This window comes from Athene noctua, chromosome 2, assembly GCF_965140245.1.
Source record: "Athene noctua chromosome 2, bAthNoc1.hap1.1, whole genome shotgun sequence".
Lineage (NCBI taxonomy): Eukaryota > Metazoa > Chordata > Aves > Strigiformes > Strigidae > Athene > Athene noctua.
The window spans coordinates 33,105,544-33,127,108 of record NC_134038.1 but is presented as its reverse complement, the minus strand read 5'-3'; the positions used below and the strand labels follow the sequence as shown (position 1 = coordinate 33,127,108).

At 35.3% G+C, this 21,565-nt stretch overlaps 1 protein-coding gene across 2 annotated transcripts in view; it reads left to right on the top strand.

The window, feature by feature from the left end:
• Positions 1 to 21,565, top strand: part of ZC2HC1A (zinc finger C2HC-type containing 1A) — a 37,427-nt gene that overhangs the window by 9,938 nt on the left and 5,924 nt on the right. The window contains exons 2-9 of one of the 2 annotated variants that reach the window (XM_074898802.1): positions 3,276 to 3,349; positions 4,077 to 4,193; positions 4,397 to 4,532; positions 7,884 to 8,032; positions 9,041 to 9,143; positions 10,042 to 10,150; positions 16,117 to 16,236; positions 21,015 to 21,122. In XM_074898802.1, coding sequence (XP_074754903.1) covers positions 3,276 to 3,349; positions 4,077 to 4,193; positions 4,397 to 4,532; positions 7,884 to 8,032; positions 9,041 to 9,143; positions 10,042 to 10,150; positions 16,117 to 16,236; positions 21,015 to 21,122 — 916 coding nt within the window. The remainder of the gene's footprint in view (positions 1 to 3,275; positions 3,350 to 4,076; positions 4,194 to 4,396; positions 4,533 to 7,883; positions 8,033 to 9,040; positions 9,144 to 10,041; positions 10,151 to 16,116; positions 16,237 to 21,014; positions 21,123 to 21,565) is intronic. The other variant, XM_074898803.1, reaches the window with a different exon arrangement.

The following is a 21,565-nucleotide window of genomic DNA, read 5'->3' as shown; positions in this document are numbered from 1 at the left end:
TGTAAGGGAAGACTCATGGGCTGCTAGAGAGAAATGTTAAGGTTTTGTGGTTTTGTTTCATTGCGGTTTTTGTTTGTGGGTTTTGGTGGGGGGTTTTGTGTTTGGTTTTTGGTTTTGTTTTTTTTTTTACTTTAAAGGTGAGGAAAATCACAGAGGAATGACTAAGAAATTGAAGGGGTAAGCGTACAGATCTAAAGGACTGTTGCTTCCCATTTTCAACAAAACTTAAGGAACTTTAATTTTTTTAAATAATTTCCTGTTGTGTTTTGGATCAGTGATTTGTATTATGGGGGAGGAGGTGTTGGCAGTAGAAATAGCTCTTGGCAATTGTGATTGAGTACCTGCCAGCAGCAAGGGAGGGTAGGAATGCTGTAAGGAAATCCAACTCTAACTGCAGCTGCAGTGACTGCTAATTGGCATTCACTATGGATTGGTATGTTGTATGTAAATACTGCTCGATCAGGTGAGCATCTATCAAATCTCCTTCTTTTAATGGTGAATTTAAACACAAGCTCGAAATCTAGAGTTCACTGAACAGAAAAAAATGGGGGAAACTGTAGCTTTTCTTCTTTTACTATGACAGATATTTGGAAGAATTCTTCTCTTGGTCAGTTTCTTTGACTATACACTTGATTTCGAGATCACTAATTCTGATTTATTTCAGCTTATTTCTTAAAGACACAGTGTCACTCTGTGTTTTCATGAAATGCCCCTCTCACTTGTTTCTCCAAAGCTGAGGGTTGTATTAGGTAATGTGATAAAAAGAAATTGAACTCTTTAGCAGAAGTAAGTTTGCAGTGACGTCTGTAAGCATTATTAAAGAGTGCTGAGAATGCTGAAGAATGAAATAATGAAACAAACTATAAACCTCTGCATACCTTGTGTTTTTGAGTGGGAAAGTTGAGAAAAACTTACAACCATTGCTGCTTACCCTTGAGGAAAATGGTGAGGGCGGGTTCCAGCCATCTAAGATATGTGTGACCAGTGTGTGCATTATTACTTGTGATTAACATTTGCCATGGTTTAACTCCAGCCAGTAACTAAGGCCCACACAGCTGCTTGCTCAGACCTTCCCAGTGGGATGAGGGAGATATTCAGAGGAACTGAAGTGGGAAAACTTGTGGGTTGAGATAAAAATGGCTTAATAAGTAAAGGAAAATCCATGCACACAAGGAAAGCAAAACAAGGAATTCACTCACCACTTCCCATGGGCAGGCAGGTGTTCGGCCATCTCCAGGAAAGCAGGGCTACATCATGTGTAACGGTTACTTCGGAAGACAAAATGTCGTAACTGCAGACATCCCTCCCCCTTCCTCCTTCCCCCAGCTCTTACTGCTGAGCATGATGTCATATGATATGGGCTATCCCTTTCATCAGTTGGGGTCAGCTGTGTCCCCCCACAACTCCTTGTGCACCCCCAGCTTACTCATTGGTGGGGTGGGGTGAGAAGCAGAAAAGGCCTTGACTTTATAAGCACTACTCAGCAGTAACAAAAACATCCTGTGTTATCAACACTGTTTTTAGCACAAACTTAAAACATAGTCCCCTGCTGGCTACTATGAAGAAAATTAGCTCTATCCCAGCCAAAACCAGCACAACATTATGCTCAGGCTTGTGCATTTAAGAAAACAGGCCTATGGAAAAGTTTTCAGATGTGATTGTTTAAAATGGAGATAAAATACAATTAACAATAAAAAATAAGTTCATAGCAAAAGTTGATAATATGCAAGTATAATTCAGATGCAAGAATAGAAGGAAGACAAGATTTATCTGCATGTTTTCTATCTTTACTACTTCCCCTTACTTTTGTACATCTAAACACATACATTTAGATGACACAAAAGAAAGGCTGATTATGGTTTTAGTTGTAAAACTCACTGTCAGTATAGTCTTGCTATCCTGTAAGAAGGGTCTATTCATGCCTACATGGCAAAGGTATACAAATTAAAGATATGATCATAGATGTTTTAAACTGCAGAACACCTTTAATATGATTTGTGATTTTTTAAAAATGGATTGTGCTCTGTAATATGTTCATACAACTAATATGTTATACGTAGTTAAATACTGATTAGAATTTCATTTAAGTAATTGAAAAAGGCAGATATAGACCTAATAGCTACATGTGGGTACTAGAAATCTCACTCAATTTTAATCTTTTATCTGGAAAAAAAGGTTTTCAGCGGGAGCCATGCAGCCTGAATCTACATGTGTTTGCCATTACTTATTTTCTTTAGGACTGGTCCCACAGTTGTACGTTTAGATGGAAAATGTTTTTTCACCATTTCACCGTTCACTGATCAGATCATTGAACGTTGCTGTGTTCATAACTTTATTAGTTTAAGCCACTGTTTTGTCTGAAATACAAGTCAATTCAAAGTGGTTTTAACTTTGTATAAATAGAGGGATCTGTATTGTTTGCAATAGTCAGACTGAGTACAGAGAAAGCAACTAGTATCTCTCAAACTTAATATCTCTTTCTGGATGTATACATGATATAAAAATATCCATCTGGTACAGCACTAAATATAATAGATGCCTATTATTGGGAAACCTTCTGGAATTTTTCATCTCTGCTGTGACTCCATTGCATAATGCATACTGTATGAATATATATTGTGAATGAATATTATTTGCATAGGCTTGGATACCTTGATTTGTTGGTCATCGGTATGATTCTGTGAATCTGTTGTATGTCAAATATACCACTTACATTTTTGTTAACAGTGCTTGAATAGCAACATCAGAAATGCTTTTGTAAACCACAAATAATAATCTGAATAAAATACATAGTTAAAATAGCATTAAAGATTTTTTTTCTTTGCAAGAATAAGTGCAATACTTTAACTTAGCAGAGAAAAATAAGTGATGGGATGTGACTTATATTTGATACTGTAACAGGTGATTTTCTTCCAAAGACACAGAAATACCTACTAAATATCATTATTCTTGGCATGTGTTTGGGCTATCATTTTGACTTACAGTGAATCTGTCATTTGCATGTTGACATCCAGGCATCCTTTTAAAGATGCAGAGTTTCATATTGTAAGTTATCAGAATTGATGGCAGCACGTTATAGGGTCTAACCGCTTCCAAAAGTACATAAGGACTCATGTATCTTCTTTTCCTTTCTGATCTGCACAGTCTTCACAGTTCAAAGAATGTATACTTTTACAGTAACAACTGTTATTGTTGCTAAGTGTATGAAGTTATATTTTTTTATCATGAATTTAAACAAATTTTCTTATAGAAATATGATGGGGTTTTTTTTTAAGGTGACGTTACAGTGCAAACTGGAGATCTCTTGCCATGTAGGATTTGTGGAAGGACTTTCTTTCCTGCAGCACTGGTAAGTGGCATAAGCACTGTTGGCTTTTAGATCTGATAAGCTGATATGAGAGTTAAGCAATGGTCACTATAGCTAAATAAAGTAGACCTAGATGCTTGGTTTTGGTGGGGTTTTTGTGTTGGTTTTTTTCCTAAATAATTATCAATTTCAGTTATCCCAGTTTTGAAGCTGCTTAGAAGGAGGTTTATTTTATTTCAGCATCCCATCACTTTCTGAAAACACATGCTTCTAAGAACATCTTCTCTAGAGTCACAGAATCATTCCTTACCTCTGCAGATATAAGCCCTAGCATTATGCAGTCTCAGATAGTAAATTAAGTGTTTTGTTAACCATTTTCAAAATACTGTGATCTTCAGTCTTAATAGAAATTGGTCTGCCCTTTAAATATGAATAGGCATTTCAGACACCTCTGATTTGTCTTGTCACTTAATGCAAATGCTGCCTACCTGCCATCACTTTTTTATTTGCAAGGAGGAAATACAGATGCCTCCTATTTTTCTTCTTCATCTCCTAAGTTTTTGTGACTGTACATGCATGCGTGAATTCCTGTAGTTCCATTTTAAAAGTAATGGCTGACATAAATGATTGAGAGAGAGCAGTCTGATATTTATCGAGAGTTGGGCCTTGTTTGCTGATTGATCTATTGAGAAAGAGAGAAATATGTTGATAACTTATCTTTTCAAAACTAAGTTCTGTATTCACCTTTTGGATTTTTTTCTGATTGTAGAAAAAGCATGTACCCATTTGCCAAAAAACTTCTTCCAAGAAAAGGAAGACATTCGATTCCAGCCGACAGAGAGCAGAAGGAACTGACATTCCCACAGTAAAACCTCTTAAGCCACGGGTATGTTATAATTTACTTTTCATATTTAGGCAAACTATATATGCATCATAATAAGGCTTATTTCTTCTGACAATTTGTGATAATTAGATCAACTAGGATTTGGAAGAAAACTAACTCTAATATTGTATACTAGAATAAGGCACATACTTAGCTTGAAGCAAGAGCTTGAAATGTATAAAGCTCTTTCTTTTTTGGCTTCTTAGCCAGAACCACCCAAAAAGCCTTCCAACTGGAGACGAAAGCATGAGGAATTTATAGCAACTATACGAGCAGCCAAAGGACTTAATCTTAAAGATGGTGGAAAACTTCCTCCACCACCTCCACCATCATATGACCCTGGTATGTAATACAACTGAATTCTTTAGAAATTTATTTTTTTAAACTTAATTTTTACAAATTTGAATTGGAAAGGAATTTATTGGAATACAGTATTCACAAGTTCTTGAAGATGGCTATCTGATTATCCCTATGCAGATACTCGTTTGTGACTGTGGGGCTGGCTGGCTGGCATCCTGTGTAGCTTTCAAAGCCCATGACTTTGTTTTTAATGTGTTTGAAAGGTAGTTGTGACCAGCTTGCAGCTTGCTACCATCTTATAAACCAGAGGCTGGAAAAATCGTTTCAACACCTTGTTTCTGTGCGTAACAGTGGAACTGCTCAGAAAGAGCAGACCACCTTTTTAATTGGCTGCTGATGCTAGACATCTGCAACCTATTTACATTTTAGGAATGCATATCAGCTATGTTCTTTAAATGTGCTCTCTCCCTTTTCTTGCTGCATTCACGTTTATTTTCATGCACACAGTGTATGCTGTAGTATGCATGTGATCCTTCCTCATGTGGTGGGGGTACTTGTGTTTTGGGTATGTGAAATATGTGGGATTTCTTTTAAAGGAGTGACAGTGCTTGGGTGCCTTCAGAACTGAGGCTGGGTAAAGCATTAAAGCAGTCTGATGTGAGAAGGAAATATGCTTTTCAGTTAAATTTTGTGATGTGATAATAGATTGGAGAATATATTTCTTCCTCTTGTCCTAAGAGCTAAACCATTTGATCAGCTCAATGGTTATTTTCAGAAAGATTGGAAAAAATGGAAAAAAGCATCTATTTACTTCTGCCTGCCTGTGGTCAAGTAAGAATGTGAGTGTTCCATACCTTGTTTCTCTACAGGAAAAGTGTTTGTACAGCATTAGGTTTGTAATGGTGCATTCATAGTAAGAAGTGAAGTTGTATTATTCAGCATTCAGTACACACTATCTAGAAATGCCATATGCATTTTAAAATAAGGTAAAACCAATAGCTAATGCTGTAGATAAGGAACATAAGGCTTAATCATGGAAAGGATCTTTAGTAATCTAGTTGTATAGGTTCTGAATTACAAGCAGAATTGCCCAGAACTAAATCTAGATTGGAAAAGTTACTAAAATGGCGCTCTCTTCATTCAAGAGAATGCAGATGAATTTGAAGCGAAGGAAGTAACTCCATTCAGCCCACTTAAAAATAGATAGGAGGTAAAGGGAAAAGATATTGTGCCTCTGTTTCTTTTCCTTCCATTTTTTACTTTTTTCCAAGGCGAGTCTTACTGTTTTTAGTCTCCTAGCTTCATCCTGCTGCTGTGGGTAAGACTTAGGAAGAGGGAACGTGGAATGAAGAGAAGACGCATGAACTTATTGGTGGATTCTCTTCTCACAAATACAATGAAAGTAGAGCAAGGGCGGCTACTGTCACGCCTTTTCCACTTTACATGTAGAAGAGAGGGAGAACTGTGCATGGTATCATGGAGTATATTCATCTTCTCCTACTCAGCTCTGTCTTTGGCATGCTTGTCTCTAACTAGCTGCTAGTCTTTCTCCTTTAGAAGTAAAGAGTTCTGTCTTAATAGTTCCCACTTCTTTGCAAACTCAAAGCATGCAATTAAGCAGTATTGCTGGTTCTTTGATCTCCTGTTCCACCTTTTCCTTAGAAGAAGTGTGGAATAGCCTCATGATACTAAGAAGGACCTTAAGTCACCCCATTTGCACTGAACTCGACTGCATATGTGTACTGCCCTCTTATTTTGATTAAGTTGTATTTTATGAAGCTTACGTTGAATCCTAACAGTGGTTCTGGACAGTACCAACAGTACTTCCAGATAGCCATGTGACTAACTGATGCTAAGCATTTTACAAAAGAATGAAGATACAACCCCTGATTCTTAAGAGTATACATTAATCCTCTGCGGTCTGATCCATTTACTTTAGCGGGCTTTGAAAATCTTTTGTGGGAATGGTGCTGTATGCTAGCTAGAAATGTATCTTCTTATTATCTAGGGGTTTCCATAGCTGCTTTATTCATCTATTTTGCTTTTTTTAACCTGTGTGGGTTTTTTTAACTTTGGGCCTGTCTCGGTTTGACTATAAAGATATTACATTTGTTCTGCTTCTGAGTTTCTGTCTCTTAAGGTATAGTTTATGTTTGAGTATTCTGACAGTAGTGGAGTTTATGTAAAGTAAATAAATCATTGTTATCACAGGGGATTCCCATGGTGTCACTTCTCTGAAGAATTCCTTGTTCTTTCTGTGTCCTTTGATCACTTTGGGTCACAGTTCATAGTTTGGTGGCCACTACATCATTTGACTCACACAAAATTGTTTGTTAATTTAAAGAGATAACTATTTAAGACAGATCTGCTGCATTTGGAGTAGTAAATTGTAATCCAGATCTTATTTTGGATTGTATGATATCTAACTGTAATCTTGGAGGTTGTGACTGTTGTATATCTCTTTGTTTTCTTCGATATATTTCTAAAATCACTTAGAAACACACTAATTTAACTTGCTTTGCCAGTGTCCAGCTCTTCTGAAGTTGATGTTTACATGGGTTTGAATACTGTAATCTGGGGAATTCAGGATCTGTATTTCTAGATGCTAAAATGTCTATCTGAAACTGCAGTCCAAAGATTTTACTTTCCAAGGGCAGTGTATTTTAAGGGGTATATTTTCAGCATACAGATGAGGTATCTTTTAATATTTTAAATATTTACATAACCTTTCTGTTTTTTCCCCAATGTTAGTAATATTTCCTACAAGTAGTACTGTTTGTAATGTGACTAAATAAATCTTGAAAAATAACACAGCCACCAATTACTCTGTTTTGCATGTCTTCATAGATATATCCTAATATTGTCTGGATTTCCTCTGATTGTTTTTCTTAAATTTCTAATTATTTTTTTTTAATTATAATCTCCAGTATTGCAGTTAATTTTTATCAGTCCTTTCAAAATTACCAGAAAAAAGAGATTTTGTTGTCTTTTGCTGTTTGTATGGGAAAGATTTTAATGCATTTTCATATCTTGAACAAATTGAACTGTTTGATTTTAATTTTTTTTTTTTTCTTCTTTTCTCCATTTCCTTCCAACTAATATCCCTGCAATGTCCATATGCCTCTTTGGTCACCTTCTCTGCTGAATACCATCTTTCAAAGGGTTTCTCATTTTGCTTAGGTTATTTATGGTCCTCAAGCGCTCTTCTCATTTATATCCATCAAACAAGAAACATCTTATGTGGACAATATTCTTTTCCCCTGCAATTCATATTTGATTTTCAGATTCAAGAGGCCTTAATTTTCTCTGGGGGTGGGGCTGGAGCTGGTCTTTAAAAGACTTTAAAACACTTTTTAAAATGCATTATTGATGTTCATTTTTTATGTTTTTAAGATTACATTCAGTGTCCATATTGTCAGAGGAGATTTAATGAAAATGCAGCTGACAGACACATCAATTTCTGTAAGGAACAAGCAGCACGTATTACTAATAAAGGGAAATTGGCAGCTGATACCAAAGGGAAGCTTCCTACACGAGCACAGGTGAACTACCACATTTTTCTTAACTTGTAGCTTGCATTCAACATCAAATCAAGCTTGTTTAATAGGGTGTTGCTCTTAAATGGAATTGTTTTATTCTGTAGTCTTATTATTTGTGCTAGACTGAAATCAGACACCAAACATGGAAGAGGTTTTTGCTTTCTTATAAGAGTAGAAGAGATCCATAAATCAGATGGCAGCAATTGCAAAGCCAAAACCAGTCATAAATGTAATTCAGAGATTTGTGAAAATGACCGCCAAGGGTAGTAGCAGGAAGTAGAGATGTAGTATTGTAAAGGAAGTTGAATTTTTGTTGTGCAAGTCTTCTGGATTCAATTCAAGGCTGTTCCTTAAGCGGACAAAGGTAGATGACTACAGGACAACTGACAGCAATAGTTTGGCTAATTAGAAGCTTAGAGGAATTCAGATATATTAAGGTAAGAGCTGCAGTAGATGATTTATGGTGGAAACAAATGAAGGATTAACGTGTGTGTGTGTTTCATTTAGTGGTAATGCTCTTTTTTTTTCTGGAAGCTGTGAAGAGTGAAACATCACTGAGTAACTGCTTGTGTTGTCTTGCACTGTATTCTGAATCAGTGCTGGGACTGGTCCAGCGCACACAGGTGAAAGTAAGATTTGAAAGACAAAAATGATCCTGCCCTTGAGTATTCTTTTTAAAATTAACTGGTAATGAGGTGACAGTGTTAATCTCGTGAGACAGCTGTGGAAAAAGGTGAGAAAAGCTGTAGAAAAGTGGGAAGCAGGCAAAGACATACAGTTAAATGAAAAAAAACCAAAACAAAACCACTGAGTTAGATAATCATCTACTAGTATCATCTGTATGTATAAGAAAGCAGACTAGCGGAAACCATTTGCATGATCCCACAGCAGAAACAGTTTACCTAGTAGATAATCATCGTGTTTTCCCGCAGTACCTGAGATAACTACCTATCTTGTTATATAGATAGTTTGATTTAATTGCTTAAATTTCTAGGTTGTATTTTGTTACAGTACAAACCTGCTGCAGTTAAGAAGATGCCTTCTGTAGGATCAACGCCATCATCATCATCATCACGCTTACCACAGCCAAGTGGTGTTAGCAAAACTGTTGTAGGTATGAAATAACTGTTACAAATTTTCCATTTCCTTTCTGAATATTAGTTCTCAAACGATGGAGTATAAGTAATATCATTATAATAGCTGGAGGGATTTCTACAGCATTGCCCAATGATTTAAACTGACAAAGTAAAAAAAAATGTAGTTCAGTGTTACATGAGTGGATAAGATAGTGCCGTCTTTCATAATACAATTTTTTTTAATCAATGTTTTTGTCACCTGATTTTTTTGACTTACATATATGATAGCTATATAGTTTATTGTTGAAATTGATATAATGGTTTGTAAAAATTCATATGAAGTGGAGTTGGAAGGGGCGCTGATTGGCATCTACCCAACAAGACTCTTGAACACATAGGATTCTCTTCTGTTTTTTTATATTGGATCAAATTAAGTTTTTTCCGAGTTGAACCTGCAAAATCATTCTATGTAGTAATGTGTAATTGTATCAAATACTGATCTCTCATCTGACACTTTTCTGTTGTTTAATTCTGTAACTAATTTGTATGCCAAATATTATTATGAATTGGTGAAAATATGTAGTCACATCCACTATATTGTAATTATGCAAACACTCGTCTTAATCTGATTTCAGATCTCATCAGATATCAAACATGTTCTGTTTGTACATACTTTGACATTCTAGACTCTTTTCCTTTTTCTTTCTGAAGAAAGTAATTGAAATTCAGGGCATTTTCTATAGAACAGAGCATTACGTCTCAATTGCATATTTTCTGTAAATTTCTGGAAACATACTTGCTTTGTCCTCATATCTTTGTTTTTTCTAAAACTCTTGTTTTGAATTTTACAATCAAAACATATATAATGAATTGTATCATTCCAGCAGCAAAAATCTTATGTTTTCTTATATTTCCATGCTCGCTTTCAACTGCAAGGTGCCTCTTCAAATAAAGCACTATCTTCATCTGGGTCCAGTGTGAGCAAAATTCAGACATTATCACCAGCTCATAAAAACTCCTTGGGAATGGTGAACCCACAAGCAGGGTAAGTTTCCATTTAATGTTGTCATTTATACTTTTTAATATTTATGTTGTGCTAGTTCTAGAAGTCTCTGTGATCTGTTTCATTTGCTTTTTTTTTTTCTTTCACTGTGAGCCTCACAAGTGCTGTGTTTTGAATTTATCCTTTATTTATAAACAACATTAATGTTTAAGGAGCATTGAAGTAGACAAAGATGTGTTTTCTGATATTAAAATTAACAGCAAAGGAGGTCGTGTGATATAAAGTAGACAATTTATAGAATATGCCAAAGTGGTTGGAGTTATGATTTTTTTTTTTTTTCCTCTGGAATAAAGAGACTTAAAAGGAGAAAACGTTAGGCATAACTTCCTTCAATTCATGGAAATAAAAGAAAAAGACCTCTGCCACAGACCACAAGCCACTTGTGACAGGATCTTCCCTCTTAGCACAAAAGGATGGATACTTTTTCTCTTCCCTTTCCTGTCTTAAAATACCCAAGAGACAACAAATGAAGGAGCACAAATAAGTCAATAGAAACCAGTGCTCTACAACAGCAACAAGAAGTAGTAGATCTAGATTACTAGAGTTAGGTGAAAGTGCTGGTGTGATCAAGGCTGTTACTGATATTTTGCTGGGGGGGTGGTGGTGGGGGAGGTAGTCAGTGCACACTATCTCAAAGAAGAAATGTATGGAAGGGATTGAAGAAAAGTAGTGCAATTTTACAGAAGTTTGAGGAGCACCAAGGAGCACTGAGAGAAAATGCAAAAAATACAACAAAGTGATTGCAGTTAGACTATCGGTGATTGAAGAAGACTTATTTCTATAAAAATGAGTATCAGATTGGTGGAGAAAAACAATGGCTTAAGTTTGTGAGGAAGAAAAAGGACATTCTGAAGGAACTCATGTATGGGCAGCTTTATTAATTGCACAGAACTAGTGATTTTTAGTTTATCATTCTTAAGTCTTACAAGTTGTGCACCAGTATGAATTAACAGCTCTGTCATACTTCCCTCTTAACACCATGTAGCATGAGGATGAAGTTTTGTGCCTCCTTGCTCTACCCACTCGTACTGAGTCTTTCAGATACAGACAAGAAGCAGATTCCATGAGGTTGTCAAAAATACTTTTTTTTTATTATTTTGGCCCCTGTCCACCCTTCCCACAGCGTCCTAGTAGTCTTTGGTCTACAGGTCAGCTTCACTACTGTTTGTAGGCATCTATGCTTCAACTGTCAGAAAATCCCACCCTCTGTTATTCATTGACTGATTTTTATGTCATATTTCTCCATTTTCAGAAGTTGAATTAACACCAGCTGATGAGTGGCAAACAATAGGTCTGCAAACCACAATAAAAAAGTCAGCTGAGATAATTCGAAGGCGTGTTTCTGACCCCAGTGGTGAATCCCAGTTGTCTAGGAAAGGATTTTTCCTATTGATAGAGTTTCAACTGCAGTTTGTGACAAGGCACAGGTTTTGGTCTTCAGTTCTTAACAAGGAAGTTCTATTTAATTTTACCAGTCAGTTGCTCACTGGACTTGCTAGTATGTATTCCCTAGTCTTTCATTACCTCTTCTGAAGCTTGGAGGAAAAATTGTGAGGTGACCAAGCCAAATATTAGTTAATATGTGGAAGGATGTTTGCACAGGTTCTCTCTGTTCACGTGTGCTGTCCACTGCAAATAGATGACTTCTGGTTGGCATAGCTCTCAGTTAATGATCTCTGCTGAGAAACAGTGAAAGTTAGCTTGGTTTATAACCTCACTTAATTGCCTATGCAATTTCCAGTTTTTAAGAGTAAGGATGTGATGAATGTGGTTTTGCCTGCAGTTCTCACTTTTGTGCTCTAAAAAACTTGTTCTCTTGTCTTTGTCAGCCAGCCCTTATGGTTTCTTGCTGGTCATACTAACTGATCTTCTCACAGATGGCTGTTAAATGTGTTATAGTCGAGACCTAGCAATTCTTCCTTTTTCTTTTAGCTACTTTGTGTTCACTTCTGAGAACAAGTTTGTGGGGAGTTACATTGAAGCAATGTTACAACATGGAAGAGTTAGGTGCCTCAGATTGGTTACTAAAGACAATTTTGGCCTTCATCATTTCAGCCTTATTGTTGGTGTGTGAGGAGGAAATATGTAGGATTCTGTTGAAATAACTACAAAATGTCGGAGCAGGGACAGAGACACTAACAGTCAACATCCTAAGTCAGAGAGTGAGAATAGTTAAGACTAGTGACACAGACTTTAAACGTTAAAACGTCTTCCAATTTAGGCTGTAGTTAATTGCAGCTAGGATTATTTTATAAAATAAAAGCACTTTTAAAATTTCATAAAAATAACCTTCATTATGATGAAATAAAATTTATTTCTTTGGTTACATTTATGATTTGACCAGTAAAATGACAAGCCATAGCATGATATCTGGGATTCTGTTGTACCTAAGTCATGCAGAGCTCATGCTGTAAGATATCAAGCTCTTCCTTCTGCGTTGTTAGTGAACTGATTTACCAAGCAGTGTTGCACATGCATTGTTTTAAGGGCAATCTTTCAAACAGAATGCTAAGTGATCATGTGATTTTTTTTTTTTTTTTTTTTTTTCTTTTTCCCATGGCAAGTATTTAAGAGCCAGGTAAAATTCCAATTTTTGCTGTAAGAAACAAGCTCTTGCAGTTTTTCCCGAGGGAAAGGGTAATTTTGTTGGTTTTTTTTATATATTAATTAAGTGAAACCTTCCTAGATGTAATTCGAGATTTGGCAGAGAGGTAGTGAGGTTTAATAGTAGAATTAAAGTTATACTGTGCAATATCAAGGATGAATTATATATATGTTGGAGGGGGGAGATTTAATCAGACACTGAGAATCATGGTACCTGTTGTCTGTGATGAATATGCAAAGGAGAAAGAAATTACTATCTGGTGACTAGTGGAACAGAAGTGATTAACATATACAGGCATGTAGTTTCCCTCTTGCTCTTTAGGTGGCACTCTTGAACTGCTACTTGAAACTGTTGTGAAAGGCACATGAAGCTATTCGTGCCTTTATGTTAAAGGTTGTGCTAAAACGAACTGGGTCCCTAAGGTGTTAAGTTCTGTAAAGGATTCTTGAACTTAATTTCATATAAAGTTCAACTTAAAAAATTATACTGCGATATTGATTTTGTATGACCAGAAATGCAACCAAGTTTCATAACTTCCTTATTTTAAGTCCTTTTTGCTATGATTTTTTATTTGAATTCTCTCCTGCTCCCCAGGTAAAAGACTTCTGAGAGCACACCACAGCAGCATCAACATAAGCTAGGTTAGTGTTAGTGAAGCTTACTTTGTACACGTAGATCAGGATGTGTCATCTGAGCTCTGCTCTGAGAGTTGTCTTTTTCTGCCTGAAAAGTGGACAGAGTAAGAGCATAGCCAGTTATAAGTATTAATGAAAATGTAGCACAGGGGCATAATTTCTGAGTCCTAGAGAAGCAAGTAAGAGTTCAAGAGTAGCACATGATTATGTATTGTAGTCAGTAGGAAAACCTTGATTTATTGTGTGAAACTAGGATGTCATCTTTTTGATGTTGAAGAACTGGGAAAAGGAAAATTAATTCTATGTACATTGTAGTTAGGCTTATATCTGGATAGTGAATCATGTTAAGATCCTACGTTTGATACGTATTTTGTAAGCGTACAGAGTTGAACACTGTCTTACATTTCTTGAGGGGTAGGGTGGTTCTCGTAAGCTGTCAGAAGTAATTGCATCTTCAGGAGAAAAAAATGGGTAGGATCTTCCTATCCTAAGGCTAAGCAAACAGGCAAACTCCAACCCCATATGCAAACTGTTTTGCCTAGCAGAACTTGACACCATTGTTTGTGGCCAGCCAGGGATCTTTTGCATGTACAGATTAATTGTTTATGCATGTTTCGTTTATGGACAATATATTAATTTTTTTAAAACTGGGGTTTGGAAAATTACATGATGTTTTCAATATGGCAAATGAACCCTTAGAAGTTGCTTTTTCATTTTTATTTTGGGGATAAAACATACTATTTCATGTTAAGCTGGTCAGATTTATGACTGCTGGGAAATACATCTGTTAGTAACACATCCAGTATTGTCTTACAGCTGAAATGCAATGCGTGGCACACTTAACCAGTATCAGTAAATTTTTAATTCCACTTATATATTTGCCATACAGCATGTGTAGCCTGTAAAACCATTATATTTTTAAAATACCTTGTTTGTTTCATTAACACTGTACCTTACTTTGTTCAGTGAAATCAAGGTAAATAAGAAGTTGTCTTGGTGGTGGTCTTTGCATTTCAGAAGATTTTTATGATTGTGCTTTTTTTCATTAGTACATGGAAGGGCTGTCAGCTTTTTTATTATTTCTATTTTTTTTAAAGTGTGGAAGAATATTGTAGTTCTTTATTTTCACGATATCATGACTGCTTGTAGGTTATTGTGTTGTGGTGTTCTATGCTGCAGGTGACTGCAGTTCACAGACTGTGTTGATAAATTCTTAAAGGTTCAGAAAAGAGCTAAGAAAATCATAATAGGTTAGTGTGTATCTTGTAGTGTCAAAAGACCTGTCTTGCTCTCAGTCCTTGGGAAATATATAAAAAGTGTGCATTTGGTAAAACAGGAATTGATTAAGCATTTCCAGACTTAATTAGTTTGAACTAGAATATCTGTTTGGGAGGAGGAGTGGGAAGTGTAAGTCTAGAAGAACTTATCTTACAGCCTGCATTATTTGGGGCTAAATTGTCAAGACTAAAATCTCAGTGTTCCCTGCTGACTTTATAATGAAAGAATATCATTAAACATTGTCGAATTTTTGTTCCTTATGGGGAGATTTCCTTTCATGCTTTAGAGATGTGATGTGGGTTGCAAGGTTCACAGCAAAATCTTCCCAAAAACCAAATTAAATTGCAAACTTCAAGTTCTGTGCCTTTTCATATTCATTTTACAATAAAATCATATTAAAAGTAGTATGACATGGGTGCTGGAGATACAAAAGAGCCTTTTTTTTTTTTTTTTTATATATTAAAAGCTGTGTTGAAAATAATATGTTTCCTTGGCAGCAATTAGCTGTTTAGTAATTTTCCTGGCATTGTAGTTTATTAAGGTTGTATGACAAGAATTGGAAAACTGCACAGTAATGTTAAGAAATTATTTCTCTTGGTGTGAGGGAGTGCTTTGTTGGCTTTGCTTGTTTGTTTTTTCCTTATGACTTCTCTTTAGGAGTGGGAAATTTACAGAATAGTTAAGCTTCAGCTACCCAGACATTCCCATTAATCTTGATTGGTTTGTTTATAGTTCTTTAATTTCAGAAAGATTAATAAAAATACTGTAAGTGTCATAGTTTTCCAGTTAAGACTTATGTTACTAGGCTTTGAGAAGAAACATCAGTTACATTATTGAAGTAAGGGAAGAGATACAATGGGCTTTTTGCAGGTTTTGCTGTATAGTTTAAGATGATAAAAACTCAGAACTTCACTTGACCTAATTTTTCTAATATAAGTTGTGATTTCTTAAAAACCACAAATCTCCTTGTGATGATGTGTGGGAGGGATGGTGGTGTGTTTTATTTTGGTTGGGGGGGTGGTAAAAATTTAATTGTTTCATATTTTAAAATTGGATTTCTTATTTATTCTCTTTCATTTGGAAATGTTACCCATAATAATAAAGTATTAAAGTATTGCCTCTGTGTATTGCATTGTACAGATTGTGAGGATAACTGGCATTATGTTTTTGTTTTTTCTAAAAAAGAATAAAAAAAATACATTGGAAACCTAATCCAAGTATATGCAGTCCTCTCCTCTTTAAAGTAAGAACAACCCTTTTGTTTTCTGGATTATTAAAATCTGATTTGTACATATTTTTTTTCAGTCAATGGGAATTCTTTGTGAGTATATAAATATTTAATTGTGAATACTTTAATTTTTTTTTTTGCAGTAACTTGAGTAGCAATCTAGCAATCTCCTTATGAGTACCCCTTTATATATTTTTAGTAGTAAGATGGACAAGTTAGGCCCACCACTGCGAACCGGAAGAAATGTGCAATGGTTTTATGACAGTGATACAAAAACAGACAGTACCATCAAAAGACCAAATGAGTTGTTGCCTATAAAGAAGTAAGTATTACAAATCAGCGTGGCTTATCTGTTTTGCAGAAATGTTCCTCCAAAGCACTGGAATAGTAAAAGTGTGACCTTGACAGACATCTGCTGCCCCATGTGTCTTCAATATAAATGTTGTGGGAGAAGAGTATGTAATATAATTAGTATAAGTATTTGTTTCATGCTAGGAAAACAGCTTCATAGTAGGACAGGAAATACAAAAACTGTTCTCAGATTTTATGTCTTCTGTCACTGATTGATTAAGGGCCAAGAGTAGTGAACTTCTGTCTTTGTAAACCTGAGATAAAACTAACTTTGCATGATGTGAAGCTCAAGTAAGCATTTAAGCCCAATAAATATACAAATATCTGCCTTACAGTCAAGTGTTTTATGATGAAGTAATTTTATTCTTTTAAAGTCAATTAGTCATCTATCCCCTACTTCTGTAGGATAGCTATGGTGGTCCAAAAATGTAAGCAAGGCAGACTTTGTAATGGGCAGTAAAGTATTTTATTAAGTCTAATTTATCTCATATAAAGGCTTCTAAATATTCAGCAAGTTTAAGATTTAAGTTTGAAAGAAATGGTATTCCAATCTTTTAAAAGGGAACTAGATAATATATTGTCATTAACCCTTTATTATAATGTGGAAGATGCCAAATTCAAATGGGCTGATCCTTCATAAACAATACCTTAAAGCATATTGCAAAAGATAAATTAGTAGTGAATTATGTGGCTCATACAGAGAATGTAATGCTTTAAATAGTAAAATTGTGTCTAAATCTCTTATTGCTGTTTTAGTGTTGTAACCAAATCTGAAGTATCTTTGAGACATGGCCAGAATATTTGAGCTTGGGTCTCTATTTTAAAAAGCAAGAGGAATGAAAGGGGGAGGAGCTCTTTTTAGACAAACAGACTTTTATTGTTGTTGTTTTTCATGTTTGGTTAGAGCTATAAATCCTGTGAACCATCAAAAGTTAGATCAGTTTTTATAATATATTACTAAGATGTTGAAAATTTGGCTTATTGAGTTAGTAAACATGCTTACAGTAGCCCCTATCCATAGAGCAGTGATTTGATGATTTTTTTTTTGAGAGAGAGAACTTCTTCAAGAATATAGGCACTTACTCTGTTCTTCCTAACATCACTGTTCTTACTCAGATGTCCACTGAGTTCACAAATTAAATCTGCCCTCTTTACAGGAGGTTATTCAATAACTTATGTGCCAGCAGCATTTGACAAATGTGAATAGCTACTAGCCTGCTATGTTAAATTCAACATGGCAACGTGGCTACTTACTGTTTATGGCAAAAGTTTGGACTTTGGCATGCATGCCATTAGTCGTAAGGAGCTTATTTATGATGTTGCACAGAACTATAAGCTGTTTTGGGTGACAGTGATAGCTGTCAAGAATATCTGAAAACACCCTGTCTAGGAAGCACGCTTAATATTTCCATATTTTATAGCAAAATCCAGCCATATTGTGAATGTGTAAATAGAAAACGACAAGCTGCTTTAACAAATTTCTTTCAGTTTTTCATTTTGCAAGTAGTGGTAATTAAACTAGATGTACAGCATGAGCTGCTTTAGTAAGGGAAGTCCTCTTCTATCTTATTTCTTCTGAAATTGAAAATGGCTAATAAACATTTTTAAAGGTATGTCCAGATTTTAAGAGTTCAAGGTGGCATTGGTACACAGCCACATCTGTTGTCAGACTCCTTTAATACTTCACGTGATACAACTTAGAACAGGGATTTATATAGCTTTGCACAAACAAAACAAAACAATCCAGCAAAACAGAAAAAAACAACAGAACTGGACAAGTAGATAGAAGCAGCAGAGGTTGGACAGATGAGAAGAGACCAAGCTGTGGTGGCAAAAGCTGAGATAATCATGAATGTCTGACTTTGTCGGAAGACATCTGTCTCTAGAATCAGATCGCAACTTAAGGATGCAATTTCAAGATTTTTTCATCAAATATGCATGAATCCTGATGCTAATTATGTGTCTAGATCTGGGATGAATAAAGTAATAGACAGTGACAACTTGCTACTTCTGATGATTTACTCATCAACAATGGCAGAAATCATTGAAGTTAATTATAAGACTCATACTAAAGTTTCTAGTCTGAAAATAGAATTTTTCTTCTGTATTTTTAGAAAACTAGTTGGGAAAAAAATTGCAGAAATTATGCAGAAAGCTATGTTTAAACGTTTTAGAATTAAGACATTATGTTAAACCTTGAATGATGTTTTATCTGTTCATGGGACTCTGCCTCCCTCAATAGACAAGGTGGACAGTGCACTTTGTGGTTTTTCAATTTTTTTATTTCCCCTTGCCTCCATCCCTGCCCTGGTTGAAGCAGTGACCTGTGTGCTGTACTACACAATAAAAATCATGTGTTTAGGGTGCTGATTTCTGGGAAACTTCTTTAGTATACACCCAGTATTTAAAGCATCAGGTGAATTTTCAGAGTACCTAGTGGGATGAGGGTGTATTACACATATTTTAGAGAACTGAACAGATGAAATACAGGAAAGAATAGTGGACAATTTTTCATGTTAATTTCTTTCAAACATGTAGGACTCCTATCATTATGTTCAAAAATGACTGATTAAAAGTACGCCCTGAAGAGACCTCAGTTTAAGACATTAATGCTATTAGTTTTGAAAAAGTAGTATGTTGGTCCCAAGTTGAAAATCCAGAGAAAACTGAATCAGTAATAGTTTTGAAAAATTTGTTTTACATTACATGGAGTTGCCTATAAAGGTACTGAGAGACAGCTCTGTTCTTTGCATCACTGTCTAATCATCCTTGATCCATGATGATCCATACCATTTCTGTGTACAGCTGAATTTGTCTTTATACGCTTTTCTAGCTTCCATAACAAGTAAAGTAACAGTCCGGTGTGTTCTTTCTGCTATTGAGCTCTAATGAATTGTACTGCATTATAAGCAAAGGTCTCTCTTCAGTGTAAAACAAGATAGGGGAAATAATACCAGATAGAGTATTTAGCATCTGTACTGTCGTACATACTTGTAACAGTGTAATTTAAGTTAGATTTGTAACTTTTATCCTGGAATTCTGTAACTTCTGAAAGACTGACATAACTTTTTAAAGTTTTTAATTCTGATATAACTTATGTAGTGCTTTTCAGTCTACAAAGTTGTTTTTATTTTTTTTAATAAAACAGTCTTTAGAATCTTTAGAATAAATAAGAGGGCAGTCAGAAAAACTAATGGAGAAGGTTGGTGTTCTGCCCAGTAAAACAGAATCTTTGATGATTCCACTCTACCTGTTGCATGTAGAAGCCATTCTTGTTGAACTTGAATACATTAGTTAGATACCATTTCACTTGATATAAATTTAGTTTCTGATATCCATTTTTGTGCTTAATCATTTAATCACTTTTCCACTGAAGTTTTTTAAGTGATGGACAGAGCTGAAAAGCCATCTTTAGCAGGATGTAAGAAATGTTTTATGCAACATGCCTAAAATTCAGGAGTTATTACATTCTTCCTCAGTTGTGCCACTGTTGCAGTTGAAGCTAATGGAGTTAAATGCATTTCCTTATATATACTTTGAAAACCAAACCAAGACTAAGTTGTTGATAATTCTGAAAGAAGCAGTTAGTTTCCTCTGAAGAGAAGGAAAAAAATGATCACTTATGGGTTTTTGTTGCTGACTGAGCTCTTGGTGAACTAATTTTTTTTAATGGTGTCTTGTTTTCATTTTTTTTTTTAATGGCCTTGAGCCAGTCCCAACTTAAATTTCATTTATGCATCAGTGTTCAAGAATGAAAACAGAAAAACTTAGTAGGTCATGCACAAGATGTCATAGTCACTGAAGCCTTACCAAGGAAGAAATCCCAGTGAATGGTAATTCTTTTGAGGAATGGTGAAAAATTCTCTCCTTGGTCACTGATGGTAAAAGGATGCCCCTTCCTATCTTTTTTTTTTTTTCTTAGTGCTGCTCATATTTTTCAGGAGATTCTCATGTTTCTCTACTCATCAAAGCAAGCAGTGAAATGTTCTGTATGTTTAGGATGTGCTATTCATCACATACTGGCTTATCATAAACCCAGTGTGTCTTGGGCAAAGCAGCTTTCACAGCTAAGTGATCATACTATTGAAGCCAAGTTTAAGAACACTGTGACAGGCTAGAAAAAAAATCAGGCCCTGATGCCCAGAAGGATAGACTTCTTCCTCTCCTCCTGTTTATGTTTATAAATATAATATTTATGCTTTGAAGAAAGAGGATCTACAGCATTATCTGAAAAGAATGCTTCCTAAAAAAGTCTGCAGTTATGAAGAAAAAGAAATCATGTGACTGACTTCGTACTGGATACAAAGTATTAAGGTTGTGGTATCCTTTCTACATTGTTTTAAACTATTAAAACCTGCAGTCAGCTGCTCTCAATTTCTCTGAAAGCCTTGCCAGTCCTAAAAAGTGCCTTCTAGTCTCTCAAGGTAGACAGTAGAACATACTAAACAACCAGTAATGCAGGATCTACCTGTATTTTGGTATGATAGCAAGTAAAACACATGAACAGGAAGAGACTTGCTGTTCCATTTAGCTTGTAATTGTAAATTCAAGTCATATTCATTCCAAACCATGACAAGTTCATGCCAAAGCTCTTCTGTCTGCTTTTGGTAGGAAATAAGTTATATTTTTTCAGACAATTAATTGACATGTAGATTGTTGAGCTAATTTTTTTATATTATTTGTAAATTCATATTCTTGTATATATTTCTGTGTCTATATATAAAACATCAGATATTTATTTTGTTTTAGAGGTGCAACAAAAACACGGACATCAACCCCTCCTAGTGTGGCAAGAACCATGAGCACGGGTGCTCTAACAAACAAAAGGAAAACTAGCAATTCAGACAGTTACTCAAGGTAGCTTTTAACTTTGTGGGTTTTGTCAGCAATAGAACCTTCATTAATGGGGAGTACTTATTACAAAAGAAGTTGGGGAAAATACTGTTCTCTGCAGTTAATAGATAACTCACAGTCAATATTATTTGGCATGTTTAAGATACTCCATATGTTTTGTATATTTATAATCTAACAGAACACCTTTGTCATCAGCTGTCTCAGATGTGCACAGAAGGCGGCATTAGAAATGCCACGAACCTCTTAGGATCTGTTAAAAAAAAAAAATCTTTCAAATGGAAAGTGAGTGGTTCACTTGAAATTGAATGAAGTTTGTGTGCTAAGCACACAAATTGTACTTTTAAAGGGTAGGATAAAAATTGTATTGTTTTAAACATTCTTGTTTTGACAAGTTAAGTTTTCAAACACTCCAGTTAATATAAGTAGTGAATCAGATATTTGGTCCT